Source organism: Euphorbia lathyris, chromosome 8 (genome assembly GCF_963576675.1).
Source record: "Euphorbia lathyris chromosome 8, ddEupLath1.1, whole genome shotgun sequence".
Classification (NCBI taxonomy): domain Eukaryota; kingdom Viridiplantae; phylum Streptophyta; class Magnoliopsida; order Malpighiales; family Euphorbiaceae; genus Euphorbia; species Euphorbia lathyris.
Window position 1 is genome coordinate 16,001,843 of NC_088917.1, and position 19,892 is coordinate 16,021,734.

General features: G+C 33.1%; 2 protein-coding genes across 3 annotated transcripts; one reads left to right on the top strand and one right to left on the bottom strand.

Moving 5' to 3' along the window:
- The first annotated feature begins 8,022 nt into the window (after positions 1-8,022).
- Positions 8,023-9,273, top strand: LOC136203551 (probable carboxylesterase 17). The gene has a single exon (XM_065994737.1). The coding sequence runs from the start codon at positions 8,048-8,050 to the stop codon at positions 8,975-8,977; it is 930 nt and encodes a 309-aa protein (XP_065850809.1). The 5' UTR covers positions 8,023-8,047; the 3' UTR covers positions 8,978-9,273.
- A 1,770-nt stretch (positions 9,274-11,043) lies between these two features.
- LOC136202996 (protein BUNDLE SHEATH DEFECTIVE 2, chloroplastic-like) lies at positions 11,044-13,917 on the bottom strand. Of its 2 annotated transcripts, none has more exons than XM_065994024.1 (5): positions 13,821-13,917; positions 13,660-13,748; positions 13,496-13,568; positions 12,102-12,198; positions 11,044-11,217 (listed from the first exon to the last, which is right to left on the bottom strand). In XM_065994024.1, exons 1-5 carry the CDS (start codon positions 13,876-13,878, stop codon positions 11,139-11,141), a joined length of 396 nt encoding a protein of 131 aa, XP_065850096.1. In that variant the 5' UTR covers positions 13,879-13,917; the 3' UTR covers positions 11,044-11,138. The 2 variants fall into 2 exon arrangements, with proteins under 2 accessions (XP_065850096.1, XP_065850097.1); XM_065994025.1 differs by having other exon boundaries at positions 13,827-13,914.
- Positions 13,918-19,892: the final 5,975 nt, after the last annotated feature.

Genomic DNA, 19,892 nt, shown 5'->3' on the forward strand with positions numbered 1-19,892 from the left:
ACTGATAGGGGTCAAAAACCCCTATCTTTGGGTACGGTTTTAGGACGGTTTTTAGCATTATTTCATGAATAAGCGAGCAATTCTCGCATTTATATGCTTTTGTGTGAGTTAGTTAGAAATTGGAAATGTTTTATTTACTTTTCGTTGTTTAGGCTCATTTTTTGGTTATTTTAGGCAAATATGGCAAAAATAGCATGTATGTTAAAATTCCATTATCTTTTATAGCTAATTGATCCGCCAAAAGTCACACCAAACGGAGTGTCTACTCAAAATGAGCGATTGGCGGGTCAATTTAGCCTCGAGACTAATGTTATTTGGAGTTTTCGTGCATGCGCAGGGATAAATTCGGGCGAAAATTACATCATGGAACATCGAGCAACCGTGCGGAAGCGTGCAGGGCAAAACGGCTCGTCGAATTGGCCTCTTTAGGCCAACTCGCCGAGCTGGCTATGCCAGCTCGCCGAGCAGGCCTCCAGGGGCCTGTTCGGGCGAGCTGGGGGCCTGCTCGCCGCGAGCTGACCTGCGGGAATTGGTCAAAATAAGCAGTTTTGACCCCACGACTCCACGACCGGTCCCACGACTTCCCACCTGCATAAGGATACAAAATAGGTCAAAAAGAGGGCCCGAGCTACAACTATAAATAGAACTTTTTCATTGTAAATTAGACATCTTTCATTATTGTAATTTACTTTAGCTTTCCCCTTGAAATTCCTCTCCATCTCCTCCATCTTCTTCAACCTCCATTGAAGCTCCTTCAAAGCTGTTCACCGAGGAATATTCAAGGTCCGTCCTTAAGACCTAGGAAGCCGGCTGCAGAGTAGACAGGTTCCCTGAAAGGGATTTTCGTATCTCCTTTTATCTTTCCTTGTTTGTACTCTTTGATACAGTCTATGAATCCTAGGCTGATTGTATCCTGTGACATTGTTCTTCGCCTTTAATAATATTTTAGCTCTTATTTTGTTCTATGCTTAATTGTTTAATCTTTGTCTTACGCTTTATTCAATTGGTTTAACTCATTCAAAAGCCCCAAAATCTAGTATGCATATATTGTGAGCTGAATCTGACCTAGTCAGAGCCTAGGAGATTGACGACCTCTTAGTTGATTAAGCCCAAATTGCTGAGCCTTAGACCTAGTTTCGGCCTTACAAGGGAATCACGCACTAGGAACTTCAGGAGGGTAAGTAGGGTTAATCGCCTTGAATACAAGTGACTTAGATTAGGTTTTTAATCAATAGACCTAATAACCTAACTTCATTATTATCGTTCATACCATGTTCCTTCGGAGTAGTGTAACTTAATTAGGAGTAGTTTAACTGAATTAGGCGTAGAATAACTTAGTTAGAATTAGTATAATCTAGCTAGGCGTAGTATAATTCAACCTAGGAGTAGATTAACTTAAACAAACAAACTCAAAACCCACAAAGCCTAGATAACACTTGAGACCAAGTAGCTCGATACTTGTGGTAAATAAGTCCTGTGGATTCGATACCTGGACTTTCCAGATTTATTACTTGATAACGACGGGGTACACTTATCCCTTAGTGAGCCTTGCGGTACCGAACGCCGCGAGGCGCATCACGTACCAAAAAGACCTCAAAATTTTTAGACAATTGTTAATTTAACCCAACATAAAAAAATCATTTTAGGCTTGAGTTGGAGATAAGTTCGGCTCGAAGCTTGACGAGCCTATTATTCTCAGATCAACTCGAGAAAAACTTGTGAACAGCTCGATTTTAATTTATTCAATATTGTAGTTGATTTAAGATTTTATTATCTAACTTTAGTCTTCCAATTAAGGAAACACCAAATTTAAACTTAAAACAAATTTAACTTATAATTGATGAAAAACTCTTCTCCCTTGGTACCACACTATTTTGTTTTATTCTAATGGATGACCTTAGTTGTGGTGCTTTTTTTTATTAAGTGACAATATGGTGTAGAAGCCAAAAAGAAATATCGGACACAACTTTAACCTCATCTATAGAAGCGCGATAAAAAAAAGAAGCTACCATCTGCAAAGAAAACATGTGATACCGAATGAGCACTTTGACAAGCTCTACATCCTTAAATAATATTATCAATAACTTTATAAATTAGATTAGATAAAACTACAACACATATAATGAAAAGATAAAGGAACTAAAAGTCACATTGTCTTAAACCTCAGACCAGATTAATTAACTAAAATTAATTAATTAATTATATTAATATTTTATTGGTTTATGTGCCACACAAACATCAAATCAATTCAAATCTACATTTTTAAGAAGGCACGAAATTTAAAAATTCATATTTTTCACTTCCAATAAAAAAAATCATAATAAGAAAGAACAAGATATTAAAATGAAATGGTTTCGAGAGGCGCACCATCCATCACACACCTCCTGTTTACAGACGATATCTATTTATTTTTCAAGGCTACACAGGAGGAATGTCAGGAAGTGAAGAATTGTTTGATCAAATATGAGAAGGCCTCCGGTCAAAAGGTAAACTATTCTAAGTCATCTGTTTCTTTTAGCAGTAACTGCTCCCCTGTGGTGAAGAACTTGATCAGCTCATCTCTTGGGATATCACTGTCTACGGCACTGGGTCAGTACCTAGGACTCCCTAGTGTAATTGGGAGGAACGGAATGAAGGTGTTTGGATATGTTGAGGACATGGTCAAGTCCAGGATATATAGCTAGCAGTCGAGATCGCTGTCTAAAGCAGGTAAAGAAACCTCGTCAAGTTCGTTCTATAGTCTCTGCCCTCATATGTAATAAGTCTCTTTCTGCTTCCTCATTTGCTTTGCTCAGACCTAGAAAAAATATTGAACTCATTCTGGTGAGGCTCCTCGGGTCAGGGAAACAGTGGATTACATTGGCAAAAATGGGATAGACTGTGTAAGTCGAAGAAGTTTGGAGGCATGGGGTTTAGACAGCTTCGTCAATTCAACTTAGCTTTGTTAGCTAAACAAGGTTGGCACCTACTTCAAATGGAAAACTCACAAGTTGCTAAAATGTATAAAGCCATGTATTATCCTAATCTATCCTTTCTTGAAGCTGACCTCACGGCTAATCCCGGTTTTATATGGAGGAGCATTATAGCGGCCCAGAAATTGGTCGTTGTGGGAGCTCGACGGGTGATTGGGAGAGGGGATTCAGTGAGTATCTGGACTGACCCCTGGTTAAGGGATAACAATAACCCATATGTGGAGAGTGAATGTTTACCGAATGTTGAGGTCCAATTAGTTCAGAATCTAATGACTAGATAGACGGAATTGGGACGAGGAACTTGTGAATGGCTTATTCATGGTTCGTGATTGTTAGTTAATTAAGGAAATCCCACTAAGTAAAAGAGATGTGGAAGATAAGTGGGACTGGTGGTTGAACCCCAAAGGGATTTACTCAGTGAAATCAGGTTACAGACATCTCAATGGCGAAGTCGTCCATGCCTCTAATGCAGGGTTCGGTAATTGGCAAGGATTATGGCGTATTCAGGCAATTCTAAAGGTTAAACAGCTGGTGTGGAGGTCTCTGGTGGGTTGTCTGCCAACTGTTATGGCTCTTCGTAATCATCATATACAGGTTCCAACCTTATGACTCTGTCTGTCAGAATCATCCCGAGGATAATACACATGCCTTATTCAAGTGTGCGCTAGCGAAACAGGTATGGGCCAAGACTCCGATTGGAGATATGAGTTTGGTAATAGACAGCATTGTGGCTTTCTGGTACTTCATCATCGCAGCAAAATCGGCGGGTATCTAGGGACTCGCAGCGTCAGTATGTTGGGTCGTGTGGAAAAACCAAAATGATATAGTCTGGAACAATCACGGGGCCAATGTAGTGGCACTCCACCAGGAGGCAGTATCGATGCATTCGAATTGGACTGATGCCTAGTCCCATCGGGCGATTGTAGCATCTCCCCCTGCTCGCTGGCTGCGCCCTGTTGATGATGAGATAAAAATCAATTTTGACGCTACTCTCTTCCCGAGTTTAGGTATAGCTGGATATGGCTTCGTAGCTCGCAACGCACAAGGTTTCATGGCAGCGGGAAACAGCTGGAATGGTCGGGTGTCTGATGTTTTTCTGGCAGAGGCACTGGCATGCCAGGAGACTCTTTGTTGGATAAAAGGCACCAACTGATAAAATATCTGGGTGGAAACTGACTCGCAACTCTTGGTCAGCGCTCTACATCGTTTACCGACTGACAGCTCTCCCTTAGAGCTAATAATAAGAGACTGCTACTTCCTAATTCGTTCTATTGTTAATTGTTCAATTTCTCATGTAAAAAGATCCGCGAATCTAACTGTCCATGTCATTGCAAGGGCGGTAGAGTCTGTGTCTGATCCTGGAATATGGCTGCATATCCCACCTATTTTTGCTTGTAATGCCCTTGAGGCTGATTCTTAATAAACATCATTCTTTGATTAAAAAAAATGAAATGGTTTAATAATAAACTGTATAATTAAAAAAAATAATCTTTTTCATGGTAAAAAAAGTAAATTGATGTTTACTTATTAAATCACACGATGTCATGTCAACAAAATTACACATTTTTTTAGATATCAAAAAATGAGTATCACCAATGAGAAATTATATATATATATATATATATATATATATATATATATATATATATATATATAATTGATTATGTAAAAATATTAAATAATTTAATTTAGAGATTTTGAGTTTAATTGAGAGAGAAATTACTATTGAATCTATTACCTTAATCCTTCAATTGATTAATTAAATCTAATTACTGAAAAAAATGTACTATATAAATTTGTATTAATCATACGTAATTTTAAATTAAGAGTAAAAATGACTTGTAAAATTGATCGACAATATCAATTTAGCACAAATTGAATTGTAGGTATTATTAGTTCTGAAATTGATAGTATTTAATAAATTAGCTCGTTACAAATTTTAGGTATTAATTGAAACTAATTGTATTTGGTTAATTCGTTAAATATTGACAACTTGAGTTAATATGTAAAATTCAATTTGAACTAAATTAATTTGATCTGTCAACTTTAAAAATCATTTTAACTCTTTTCTTTAAAGGATCATTTTGACTATTAATTAATTCAATTAATCTCACATAAAATAATAATGGAAAAAAACATTTTGAAGTCCTTAATCATTTTGGTGAATTGAGTCACTAGTCTTTCATTTCAAACACATTAAGTTCATTCTCTTATTTTTGGTCAAATTGAGCTCATGATGACCAGTAAAGTCATAAACTCCAATTAATCCATATACATTAAAGTTTTATATTTTAAAGGGCAAAGTATAAAAAAAATGCTCGTGGTTTATCTTATTTACAAATAAATGTCCGTGGTTTAAAAGTTTGCAAATAGAGGTATGTGGTATGTTTTTTTTACAAAACAAAGTATTTAAAATTAAACTTTTAAGTAATTGATGACAATCAGAGCATTTTTTTAATTTTTTTCAGTTATATTTATATATTGACAAAACACAGATCCCAAAATCAAATTGAAACGGTATAAAATGAATTTAAATATCAATTTAGTTTGTATACTGTCAGATTAGTAAAAAACGTAAAATTTCACCATATTATTTATTGTTTCAATTTAGAAAATTGTTTTTTTCGGGGTTATATGTTTTGCTGATATGTAAGAATAATTTTTTTAAAGATAAAAATGTCTTTAGTTGTAATCAGAAGTTAACTGTGTAATTATAATACTTTGTTTTGTAAATAAAGCATACCACAGACTTTTATTTGTAAATTTTTAAACCACATACCTCTATTTGTAAAGTGGGCAAACCACATGCATTTTTTTTCGTACTTTTCTCTATTTTAAACAATTCAATAACAGTCCTTTATATGTTTGATGATGTGATTGTGTAGAAACTGTAAAAAAGTTATTTCGAACGGTAAGAAAATACATTTTTAAACTCATGTAATAATTTTCTTTTAACTAAATTGAATGTTAGAAACTAACTACTTTAATAAATAATAGCTTAATATGGCAACAAAAAAATAAATTACTAGAAATATAATGTGTTGAAATAAAAAAAAATAAGTTTTTCAATTTATGAATTCCATATAAACCTCATGATGCTTTTGTCCATTTTCCTAAAATTATTGTATTATGCACATTACCACTTCCATGAGTAACCTAACATTTTGTCCATCCAACTTAAATGCTTTATCTTACTTATAATTTACCATTCTTAATTTTAATTATAATATCCATCAAGTGTATGATTGTTGTATTTTCAACCTTAATGTATTTTTCCCTTGCAAATACTAATTTCTAGAGTTAATACATGTATATACCCCTCCAATTTGTACCTAAATGCATAATGATCCCCTAACTTTCCAAATCGACCTTTTTACCCCTCAACTTACTTAAACTGTCGTAGCTAACCCATGAACGAATCCAAGGAGGACATTGCCGAAGATTGAGCATCTATTTATCACTGAAAAACACTAAAAAATTCTGTGAAAACTGCATACATGGCCAGCCAGGCCATGATGGCCTTTTCTTCTACAAAAACACCTAAAAATATGAATTGAGCATTCATTGATCACTAGAGAGCACCATAAACACCACTTATTAGTGAATCTTGGATTTGTCCTTAGGTTAACCATGTATTTTCATGTGGCGTAGCTAAATGGTCATTTTAAGTAAGTTTAGACGACAAAAATGTCGTTCTAAGCAAGTTGAGATGATAAAAAAATTGTTTCAAACAAATTGAATGGTGGGAGGATCATTTTGAAACTTTAGCCGTTTGAGTACAAGTTGGAGGGATTAGTTATATATTAAGCTCTGGTATGGTATTTAAGAGATAAAGTATCAAAATAGCATCGAGATTTTTTGGGGAAAGTCAACCTTAGCTCCCACATATAAAATAGCACAATTTCAATCTCAATGTTTACTAAATGTCATAATTAAAGTCGTCACTAATAAATGTTGACACATCATATATTTCGTTAACCCCGTCTACACACAGGCATCAATTTTCGATGTGGGGGCTTTAATTTTTTATTACTGTGTAGAAAGGGTTTACAAAATATATGTCAACTAATGGTTTTTTTTTTTAGACAGTGGAAGGCTAAACGCCAGAGAGAAAAAAACAAAAAAGAAGGAAAAAAGAGCAAAGCACTAACTCGTCACCATCCTAGGTAACGTGACACCACTTTGATCGTCAAACAGTCTCTGTTGGAGGCCTGCAGGAGGCGCAACATACTCGTGAAAACCCGAAGTATAGGAGTCTGTGAAATTTATCATCCAGTCAGTCGCCCTATTCCTTTCCCTAAACGCATGAATAACCCAAAAATCCCAATTCCTGGTTTTGAAACTTTGACAATGATTAATGATCCAGGCATATGGATGATGAGTGTGGAGAGAATCGGTCATTAAATTAACCACAATTTATATTATTTAGCAAATATTAGGACTGAAATTATGATATTTTATATGTGGGGACTAAAGTGAGGTACATTACATACGTAGTGTACAACTTTTGTCCTTTTTCCCACTTTGGTGTACAACCTTTAATTTTGTACATAAAACTATACAACCTTTTGGTGACATCCTACTAAAGTGTATAGCCGGTAATTATGGACAGTCAACGCAAAGGCAATATGTCACGTCAACAATTTGACTTCCATAAAACTCAAAATTGCTGACGTGACGCGTTGACCGGTCAACTTTTTACTTTTAAGAGGTCAATTTGCTGACGTGGCACATTGACCGGTCACAATTACCGGTTTTACACTTCAGTGGGAGGTCACCAAAAGGTTGTACACTTTTATATGCAAAATTAAAGATTATACACCAAAATGTAAAAAATAGGACAAATGTAATCCACGTATGTAATTTACCCGACTAAATTGGATCTTTTCAAAAATTAGAGGCTATTTTGTTATATTATCCTCATATTTAATAAGGTTTAATATCTTTTAGATGATCAACCTTATTATAACAAGAAATCTGTCCACCAATTTCATCTCTAACTCTCTAATGAGAAAATTCATGGCCCTTTATATTTCAACAGATTTTCTCTTCTTGAATTGAACTGAAAATCCACAATGTCTATGGTTGCAGAAGCTCCTGGTTATCTCCAAGTCTTCTCTGATGAATCTGTGAAACGTTTCACACCAGAAATAGTTCCTTCCTCAATTCAATCCATCAATGGCTTCAAATTCAAGGATGTAACAATTGATCAATTCAAACCAATCACAGCAAGGTTGTTTCTCCCTACCGAATCTTCCACCGCGACTCGCCTTCCCGTCATGGTTTACTTCCACGGTGGCGGTTTTTGCATTGGTTCAACCACGTGGCTCGGATACCACCACTTTCTCGGCGACTTCTCGGTCGTATCCCAATCGATAATCCTCTCCGTCGACTATCGTTTAGCACCGGAGCATCGACTTCCAATAGCTTACGATGATTGTTTCACCTCGCTCGAATGGTTAAGTGATCACGCGAGCGTCGAACCTTGGCTCGAGCTCGCGGATCTTTCGCGTGTTTTCCTCTCGGGAGATAGTGCCGGAGGCAACATTGTGCACAATGTTGCCATCCGAGCGATGAGGAAGAATGTGGGGAACGTTAGTATTAAAGGGTTGCTCCCGATACATCCTTTTTTCGGAAGCGAAAAAAGGACTAAGAAAGAGATGGTTGATGTAGCATTAGGGTATGTTGAAATGAATGATATGTTTTGGGGACTAAGTATACCGAAAGGGCTAACCCGCGATTACTTCGGATGCAACGTCGAGATGGATGATTTGTCGGCGGCGGAATGGAGCGAGTTTCCGGCGACGGTTGTATACGTGGCCGGACTCGACTTTTTGAAGGAAAGGGGAGTGAATTATGCCGAATTTTTAGCTAAGAAAAGGGTTAAAGAGGTGGTGATAGTTGAAGCTGAGGGAGAAGCTCATGTTTTTCATGTGTTTTATCCGAAATCTGAGTCAACTCGTTTGCTTCAACAGCAGATGACTCAGTTTATGAGGAGCCATTAGCATCTGTTTAAGAGATTCTCATTCAAACATAATTAATAAAAGCAAATTCTAATAAAAATGTTCATCAGATATTCAACAAACCTTACAAATCTCGTGTTGATCCGGGAGTGTTTGTTTCAGCTTTACGGAATAACAACGATTCATTCTAAATCATATGAAATATGGTATCAAGTTATATTTATACAATATTAATTTTTAGGGTAAATAATTTATTAGTTCCCTACTTTTTACTTAATACACTGTTTGGTCCCCCTATTTTGAAAAACACATTTTATGATCTCTATCTTTTGTCAATATTAACTCTTTGGTCCTTTTATCTATTCTTTTAGATTTTTAACCGAAAATATCTTAGCTTTTAGGACCGCCATAACACAATACAAAATGACCATATTACTCTATTATTTTATATATGTCTGTTTATGCTAAATATAACGGTTACAAGTCTAAGAAAACTAGACAAAAGGATCAAATGGTTACTATTGGCAAAATTTAGGGACCTTATAATGTGTTTTTCAAAATATGGGGACTAAACAATTTGTTAGGTAAAAAGTAAGGGACTAATAAATTATTTACTCTAATTTTTAGGTTAAATAATTTATTAGTCCCTTTCTTTTTATCTAACACACTGTTTTATCTCCCTATTTTAGAAAACACGTTATAAGATCCCTATTTTTTGGTAATATTAATCTTTTGGTCCTTTTATCTATTTTTTTCTTGATTTTTAACCGTTATATTTGGCATAAATAGACAGACAGAAAAGAACGGAGTAACATGACCATTTTATATTTATTATTGATGTCTTGAAAACTAAGATACGTTTGGTTAAAAATCTAAAAAAAATCTAGACAGAATGACCAAATGGTTAATATTAATAAAAGATGGGGAGCTTAAAATATGTTTTTCAAAATAGAAGGACTAAACAGTGTGTTAGGTAAAAATAAGGGGACTAATAAATTATTTACCCCAATTTTTAACTTTTTATGGAAATAGTAACGTTTTGGTGAAAAACTGTTTATATTATTTAATATTGACAAATTATCCTTTTTATTTCCATAAAACATGTTTCTTTTTTACATTATTTTTATCTCTATAATATTATTAGAAAAAAAACTGTTCAATAAATTTTTATTTATATTTTTTATTTAGTTATTTAGATTATTTTATTATTTTGTGTATTACAATTTTTATTTTTATAATTTATTTGTTGATTAATTTAAAACATTCTTATCATAATTTTACCATACTAATAATTAATTAGTTAATTTTCTCAAAAAAAAAATTAATCAGTTTATATAATAAACCGTTAACAACAACAACAACATCTTATTAGTAAACATCTAACAACAACAGTTGTTAGCTAATGACAGAACCAAACAGGTTCATAGAAATAAAAGTACAAATTTAGCATTGTGATTGTTGGAAGAGTCTATGTATAAGACCGTGCAATATTATTACTCGTATTTTGTAGATAAATCAAATTCATACTCCATTAACAACAAATCCAATGGAAATTCATTCAATATTAACACTAACGTTTTGTTTCACGTGGATAACAAAGTGTGCAATATTAGCACTAACATTTCATGTGGACAACATTGGAGTTTTAGTGGTGCAAACATGAAACCAAATTAATGGAAAATGAGTTTATGTTAGATTTGTCGTTAAAGAAATCTGAAATTGCTCAATCTACAAAACGTTACTGCTAATATTGCACGGTTTTATACGCATAGTCTAAATTTATTCTCCAATAATTACCATAGAACTAAATTAGTACGTTATCCTACTACATATACATAGATAAAGTTCAGAAATATTTCTACAGTTGTCTAAGAGCAATGTTACCCGGACATTATAAATGGTGCAATTGAATGCTTTCAACAAACTCAGCTTTTCAGAAATTATTGAAAAATCTCAAATATTTTATTCACATGTTTTGTACGAACTACATATCAATTGATTCAGAAAGCAATGATTTTACGTTTTTTTTTTTTTTTGCGATCTTTGAGATGAAATGTCTTCAAGCTTGAGAGAATATTTTGATTTTTTTAATGTTTTCGTCCAATACGTGATAAGAATTTAGATACTAATATAGAACCCACATGATGTCGAGTGTATATAACATAGTGTACATGTGAAGTAAAATAACGCGATTCGAACATTTTTACTCATCTTGAGTACTCAAAAAACCGCCGAGAAATCCAGCTCCATTGCAGTTCCCACACAACATCTCTTTTCTCCCTCTGTAATATCTCAATTAAGCTTTTTAAAGAGTTTATTAAAGGTAAAAAAAAACATTAATCACAATTGCATTTCATGTTCTACTAACAACTTTGCATCAACATTAAACACATACAAATGGAGAATTTGGCAAAATTAAAGCGGTTATCACTTTAACCAAGTTCAGGAGCAGTAGACTAATTTAAATAAGTTTAGGAATTAATAAACACTTTAAATAAGTTTTAGGGGTCAATAGACCATTTTAATAAAGTTTAGAGAGTTAATAAGATATTTCCAAAGTTTAAAGATCCAATTGGTTTTTTAGCCTTGATTCATCTTTAAAATTATTATATTTTCTCAAGTTTTTACATGTCATTCAACAAAATATTAATAAATAAAAAATTAAATTTGTTCAGTATCACATTATGGAACCACGTTTTCGATTTTCAAATCCGAGATTTTTTTTTCTAAATATTCATTTTCTCCCTTCTAATCAAATAACACCTGAATGACCTCAAAACTAAAAACTTGAAGAATTAAAATATTATAAATTCTTGAAATTTTTTATTTCTAGATCATCAACAATCAAATTGACAGCATCAATCTAAAAACCTCTCGTTTTACTAACGACGGGAACCTCAGTTCTCTTTTCACAACCAAAAGAACTATAGGCACCAATCTATAAATCAGCAAAACCACAAAGTTCATATTAAGAAAATTATACATGACCTGTGAATATGACACAGAAACAACACGAATTTTATTGGATTGACACGATTATAACACAAAAAAAATAGAATTGGATTAAAATTAACTCATTTAATACTAACTCGAAAATTGACACGACATAAACTCGACCCAAATTAATCTTTAACCATGATGAAGATAGAGATGAGACAGGAATTACCCACAAAGCCAGCAAGATTCACCAGCTTTAAATTGACCATTAAAGAAATCAACAGAGTTCACTCCATCACCCTTACACTGTGAGCATAAAACTGCACCTAGTAAAGAAAATGATAGGCAAAGTTGTATTTTAGTCCCTGTATTTACCTAAATTTCTTTGAAAAAGTTCTGGCATCATCCATGTTTTGTCCAGTGTCACCATTCAAGTCACGTGTAAAAGAATAAAATATCAAAATAGCTTTAAAAATTTTGAAAAAATACTAATTTAATCCACGTACAAAATAGTAATACCATTTTAGTATCAATATATGTGAAACGGTGCAATTATAGTTTTGAATAATGAAATTTGGAGCTAAATTAGTACCGTTTAAACGATGAGACGTCAAGTTTCGTTATTCAAGACTATAATTACAGCATTTCACTAATTGAAGTAATCTTAATCTTTCATAAGTTTGTTTCGAGTTTGATTGCTTTTAAGGATTGGATTTTTTTTTTTTTTTTGAAAAATGGTATTTATGATTTTACACGTTAGAAAAAAAAATTGTAAATATCTCTAATGTTGACAGCAATTTTACCCTTACCCTTGTGCAATTTTACTCCTAATGTTGGCAGGCAATAGCAACTTTACCCTTAACATTGGTAAATTGGGTTAATTTGAGAAATAATTCATCGAAATGTCTTCTCAATCACAAATTTTGTCGTTACGCTTTATATGTGCGTCATTTTATTACTCATTAGGAACGGATCATAAACACGTGAAAAAATAAAATGAAAATTTAAAAAATTATACTATATTTTGTACGAATTTGATAGAAAAATTCAAATATTTCATCGAATTTAAAAATATTAATCTCCAATTCTATAACTAAATCACAAAAAAAATGTAAAAAAATTTTCTAGAACAAAGTGATATGTAACTGGTGCAGAATAAGTAGCAAAACATCTGTATTTTATAATGATATTTAAAAATTGACCCAACTTATCAACGTTAGGGGTAAAATTGCTCTTGGCTGCCAACGTTGGGGATAAAATTGTACAATTTTAATCGTTGATGTAAAATTGCTCCTAACTGTCAACGTTAGAGATATTTTTATACCTTATTCCACAAAAAAAAAAATACTAAAGCATTTTTTTTGAATCATTTTTCTAATTCTTTTATCTTATTTAGGTTTTGGGGCAAAGACAGAAAATTCCCAATAAGTCAAGGAGCGGGGATGGGAAATATAATCCCAAACCCGACCCAGCCTCTTTATATTCCTAATCAAAACATACAATATCTATATGATACCGAACAAGATTGTTACATAATCCATTAACACGAGACTTAAAATATCCGAAAATTTAAGAAATTTAGAGCAAAATATAAATAAAAAACAAAGCTAGTTTATGAGTTACCATTTCCATCACAATCATCACAGATAACACTTTTCCTTTTGGGGTTTTGATTACTTGGAGCAGCAGCAGCAGCCTATTATTAGATTAACAATCACAAATTTAAATTAGATTAACAATAAAAACAACTTGATTTATGGATTAGGAAACTAATTAATTAAACTAACCTTGGTTTTCACACGACATCGTTTTGCAGTAGAAATGCTGGTGAAAAAACCATGCTTAGAAGAAGAATAAGAACTATGTCTGCATATCCCTATGGATTAAGAAAAATTAGTTAATTTAAGAAGAATTTAGTGGATAATATTAATAAGATTTTGATAAATACCTGAACCTTGGTTGGCTCTAATTTGGAGTAGAAGGTGTGAACTTGAAGCCATAGCCATTGATTTTTGTGGTAGAGTAAGAGTCTTGGAATTGGACAATTTAACTTCATTATACTTATTGGGCTTGGCATTCAAAACTCTAAAAAGCCCATTATTGCCTTCTATTTCTATTCATTTCAATAAAGTCGGGATAAGGTGCAAAAGTACCCCTAATGTTTACAGTCAGGAACAATTTTATCGTTAACATCTAAAATAGTATAATTTTACCTCTAATGTTGGCAGTCAAGATCAATTTTATCCCCTAACATTGGGTCAATTACAGATATTATTGTAAAATACGGATATTTTAGTCCTTATTCTGCACCAATTGCATATCAGTTCGTTTTTATATAAAAAAAAGATTTCATATTTTTTGTGCTTTAATAATAGAATTGTAGGTTAACATTTATTAATTCGGTAAAATATTTTGAATTTTTTTTCTCCAACTCGTAAAATAGACAGTATATTTTTTCACGTCTAATCATATGTTTATGATTTGTTACTAATGAGTGATAAAATGACTCACATGTGAAGTGTGGATGATAATATTCATGATCGAGAAGACAGTTTGATGAATTATTTCTAAAATTGACCTAACTTGACGACGTTATGGGTAAAATTGCTCTTGGCTACCCACGTTGGAGTAAAATTGCACCATTTTAGATATTAGGGTTAAAATTACTCCTGGCTTAGGGTCATTTTTGCACCTTATCCCATAAAATTTGTGTCATAACCGTATCAATTTGATCAGATCAGTGACAATTTCGTATTGTATTTTCGAGTCAAATGTAAGTTTACTATATACCTTAATAAAGGGTATTGCTATTTACCGCCCCGTTTTTTCTACTTGCCTCCCTAATTTGGACAATTTTACCCTTTTAATAAAAAAAAATTGAATTTTCAAAAAAAACGTCAATTTTGGCCTAGGCGGGTGTTTCACCCGCCCAAGCCATATGCAGGGCGGGTGGCGGACCCGCCCAGCCAATGGTGTAGGAGGGTGCATCACCCGCCCGTCCAATGGCTTGGGCGGGTGAACATTGGATGGGCGGGTCAGCCACCCGCCTAGGCCAAAATTAGGTCTAGGCACAAATGTATCATTTTTAGTGACGGAAAATGTTAAATCGTTCAATTTTTTGTGACGAAAAATATAAAATTCTTTAATTTTTTGTGACGAAAAATACAAAATAGTCACGGAAAATATGCATTATGTTCATGATTTTTTTGAATAAAAAATGTAAATTTTAATGTTTCCGACTCATAATCATCTATTTTCGGGGTTCGGGTTGTCACATATCAATTATTTTCATAATTTTAATTATTTTTGTTCGGGTTCGTGATTTTGGAGAGAGAATTTATAATTTTTTATCAAAATTATGAAAAAAGGCAAAAAAGTCCAAATGTGGACGGTAAGTAGGAAAAATGGAGCGGTAAATAACAACCCACTTTATTAATGGTGACATTTTAAAATACAAGAGAATGTGATAATATTTCTAAATATTTGGTGCTATTTTTGGATTAACATGTTAATGTTGACCATTCAAAAATCCGCTAATATCATCTTGAGTTCGTGTTAGTTGGCACCATATTTTATATTTTCACTTATCATGTACCTGAACTTGTCAATTAGGAGTGATAATTATCAACAGGTCCGGTTCTGACAATTTATAATTCCTAAACGAAATAATAGATAAGTGTCCATTTAATAAAAAAAAATTATAGACAAAATAATATTTATTAATAATTGTACGATACTTATTATTACGTTCACCAAATACATTTGTTTACCCAAAAGTAAAAAGTTGTTTCATAATTCCTTTAAATTAACCATCAATCTATATTCCCAAATTCAAATGTACCTCTTTTAAGCGTAAAATATCTATTATTTGGACTTTTAAAGCTTAAATGATATACATGTATACAATATTTTTTACTATATAGACCTACTAACTTTTTTTGGGGGACCCTTCCAACTTGAGTCCTAGGCCGGCACTCTCATGGCCTAGGCCTAGGGCCGATCCTGATTATTATGTTCATGTCATGTTGATTAACATATTAGTCCGGACTCAATTAAAAAAACTATGTAAATAACTGTGTCAACCTGGCCAGAACAATGATATTTTGTATCGTGTTTCAAGTCACATGTAAGTTTACTAAGTGAAATTTAAAAATATGAGGGTGTGATAATATTTCTAAACATTCTATGTCATTTTTAGATTAGCATGTTAATATCGATCATCCAAAAGTTTTCTAATATCATGTTAAGTTCGTATAATGTGTTTACTTTACAAGTCACGTGTAATTATACTATCTCTATTAAGGGGCAAATTATTAGAAGCATATGGTTCTCCATGTAAGAGGTCCCACTATTTTAATTATTACGTGTGATCACAATACACGTGTCCAAATGTGAATTGGGGGTCCTCCGAGTGACATGGAGAACCGGGTGCTTAATATAAGAACTCCTATTAAGGATGACATGAAAATATAATAGATTCGAGTTGTATTTGTTTATAATAATTGTAATTTTATTATCTTTATTAATTAAAGTAACACGTAAAACTGTGAGAGGATATGATAATTATTTTAAATATTCGTATCATTTCGAGTTCTTGATCAACATTAACCCAACTCAAAATTTTATGTGTCAATTTTGTGTCAACCTAAAACAACACATTATCTACTAAGCTAAACCAAATTTTTTTTTTTTTTTTTTTTTTGTTGATTTCAATATCGTGTAATGGGGTGATATGTAATTTTTTCACCTCTACGTATTATACACATAAACTTGTCAATTTTGTACTCTTACACTCTTTTTTACTGATTTTGGCCTCTTTTATATTGAAAAATATGTGTACATGCCATGTATATTTAAAGTTTATCAAATCAGCAAATTAAGGTGTTAGATTCCAAAATTAACAAATTTAAATGTGTAATAAATATAAGGCTCGATACAGTTGTTGTCTCCATGTACTTCGTCTCAAACTTCGACTGTCTCCTAAACTTTTAAAGTTCCAAATAACTTCCTATTCTTGTCCAATTACATTTAATAATACTATATTCTTATCAAATTGCATTCAATGACCTATTATTTTTCTTCAATTAATTGCATTCCATAAGCCCAAACTTCAACTGCCCCTTCAACTTTCAAAAGTTTCTAATTATTTGTCTATTTGGTATTTTCTTTTTAACACGTGGCGAGTAGTTTGACACTTGGAGATAGGAGGTTATTGGATGCAATTGGAAAATAGTAGATGTCATTTGTAACTTTTAAAAGTTTACGAGTACCTTTAAAGTTTTGGGCTAACTGAAAGAGACAATAAATGTATTAGGCCTAAATATAAATATAAGTACAAGATGAAAAATGAAAAAAAAAATACAAGTATTAGATAAATTTTTTACTAAAATCAATAATAAATAATAAAAAAAATTAGTTGAGATAATTTATGGTGTGGTCGCTCTTGGTATAATTAACTAACTCCACATTAACCTTATGCACCGGTTTCGTAGCTTGACAATCAATGGTTTTATGGTCTTCCAACAAAATTTACAAGTCAAAATCGGAGTAGAGATTGCTGCCAGCTCTGTGGTTGACCCAACCTAGCTAGCAAATTTATTTGTTAACTTTATTGAAACACAATTTCTACTGAGTTTTTAACTATGACAAAAATCACATATAAGGAATTAGATTTTCATAATATTTAATTTGAAGAATTAAATTAAGTTTTATTTTATACTAATGTGTTTGCTAATTGTTCAAATATAAACTCAAAATGTAAATGACACTTAGAAGACCCTAAAAAGGGATAAAGACTCAAGAGAATCAAAGAGCCAACATCAAGGCACTTCCGGATTTGGTAAGAAAACAGAACTCAGAAGCAACTGTCAGCCAAATATGTCTCTCACACTACCATTATGGGAAAGAAAGCAGACAAAAAGCCTACTACGCAAGAAGTCAGAAGTTGTCGTCAACGTGATGCTCAACATCAAACAGAAGACTGATTTCATCAACGACACTTTTCCCATTTGGATATATTAGCATCGAAGTCATAAGCATATACTGAAGGTAGAAGCCAAATGAAGATTTCCCTCCAATGGGCAATTCAAAATTCAAACGTCTCTGCCTCAAAGCTTCCACTATAAAAGCCAAACCAAAAGCTCATTTTTCACCCTTAATCATCAACACAAATAAAAAGAGATTCAAACGTTCAAGTGAAAAAGAGAAAAAGTGAAATACATGTTCATAGTTCATACTTGTGTAAATTTAATAGAGAGATTGTAGTTCAGTTGTGTTCTATATTAGCACCAATCATCTATTGTAAAAAGATCAGAAGCTCTTCTGTTTGCTTTGGTTATAAGTAAACATCTAAAGAGATAGATAGTTGAGTGTGGATTCTAAAGAAATGTACTTTACAGAACATCTATATCTATTGTAAATGTTTGTGCTTTACCGATAAAGAGTTTTGTAGTGGATTAAAAATCAGAAGAAGGTATTATGAGGACTGGATGTAGGCTGGAGGCCGAACTAGTATAAATCATTGTGTAACTCTTTTCTGACTCTACCTTTACTTACTTTTGATATTGCATGCTCTAAACTGGTTATCTCATATATAAGCTCTGACTATTGTGTACCAATAGATCATTAATCTTAAGTCTATACAGAAGCTCCTCTGAGTGAGTTGTCTTCCGTGCACAAAAGTCAGAAGTAGAATCAAGCTCTATTGACTTATTAGCTTAATAAATGGAACTTGCCTCTGATTCCGAAATTTTCTTCTGTGTTGTGCTATTGAACTTCAAATGAATTTTTTTTTTATAAAAGATTAAAATTAACCGATAGTTCCATTCACCCCCCTCCCCCCTCTTTAGAACGAATATAACCTCACAAGGAACCAACAAGTGGTATTAGAGCCTAAGCTCTATCCATAAAGATAAAACTATCTTGAGCCAGATCTCTTAATGGCATCAAATAGCACACATTTCCTCCCTGGAAATGAGACAACCCAAATCCTTCTAGAAGGATTGCCCATCATCAAACCATCTCTGTTTTTTGGATCGAATTATACATTCTGGAAAAGCAGAATAAAGAATTTCATCCAAGCATAGAATATGAGTGCCTGGTTAGAAATAATCAGAAACCCTTATGAACTATTTGAAATGGTTGGTGGAACCAAAGTCTTGAAGACTACAGAAAAATGGATAGAAGAAGACTTAAAGAAGCTACAAAATAATGTTTCGGCTATCAACATGCTTCACTATGCTCTGGATGCAGTAGAGTACAGTAAGATTTCAGGTTATGAATCAGCACATGAAATATGGAACAAGCTGGAAGTCACCTATGAAGGTACCAGCAAAGTCAAAGAGTCAAAAGTAAATCAGAACATGAGACTCTATGAGCTATCCGAGATGAAAGATGGTGAAGGCATCTCTAACGTGGATGCCAGATTTACAAAAGATGAGCAAGTAAAGCAAATACTTAGAAGCCTCCCAAAGGGTTTGCAAGCTAAGAAAATGACTATTGAGGAGGATCAAAACTTGATAGCATACAAATACGATGAGCTCGTCGGATCCCTTCTAACACATGAAATCTCTATAAAGAATTTTGAAACAAAGGAGAAGTCATAAGATAGTGATAACAACCACTATAAAGTATGAAGGACCAAAACTAGAATATTCCTTGAAAGGAGGACCAAAGGAGATATTCACCAAAACGACAGCGTACCACGATCAATGGAGAAGCAATGGCGTATCGAGCAAGACATCCACGTGGCGAATCCCGTAGATTCCGCCATACGCTACCCATAGTCAAACCTATGGAGTCCCGCCATCACATCTCGATCCGCCCTCCAAACGGCAGGGTTAACTCCCAATAAATCTCATTAATAGTTCATTAATGAGATACTTCAATGAGATTCATAACCACCATTAATGGAGCATTAATGGAGACTTTCCAGTAACCAAGGAGTTACAACTCTACGACTATAAATAGCTTACATCACAAGCTATTGAGGTACACACTTTCTACTTACTCTTGGTCAATT

Excerpts from the sequence above, each read along its gene's own strand:
- LOC136203551 (XM_065994737.1), top strand. The coding sequence starts at position 8,048 with ATGTCTATGGTTGCAGAAGCTCCTGGTTATCTCCAAGTCTTCTCTGAT.
- LOC136202996 (XM_065994024.1), bottom strand. The coding sequence starts at position 13,878 with ATGGCTATGGCTTCAAGTTCACACCTTCTACTCCAAATTAGAGCCAAC. Across the intron at positions 13,749-13,820 it reads TAGAGCCAACCAAGGTTCAG|GGATATGCAGACATAGTTCT; the intron begins GTATTTATCAAA and ends CTTAATCCATAG. Across the intron at positions 12,199-13,495 it reads TGATGATTGTGATGGAAATG|GTGCAGTTTTATGCTCACAG; the intron begins GTAACTCATAAA and ends TTTCTTTACTAG.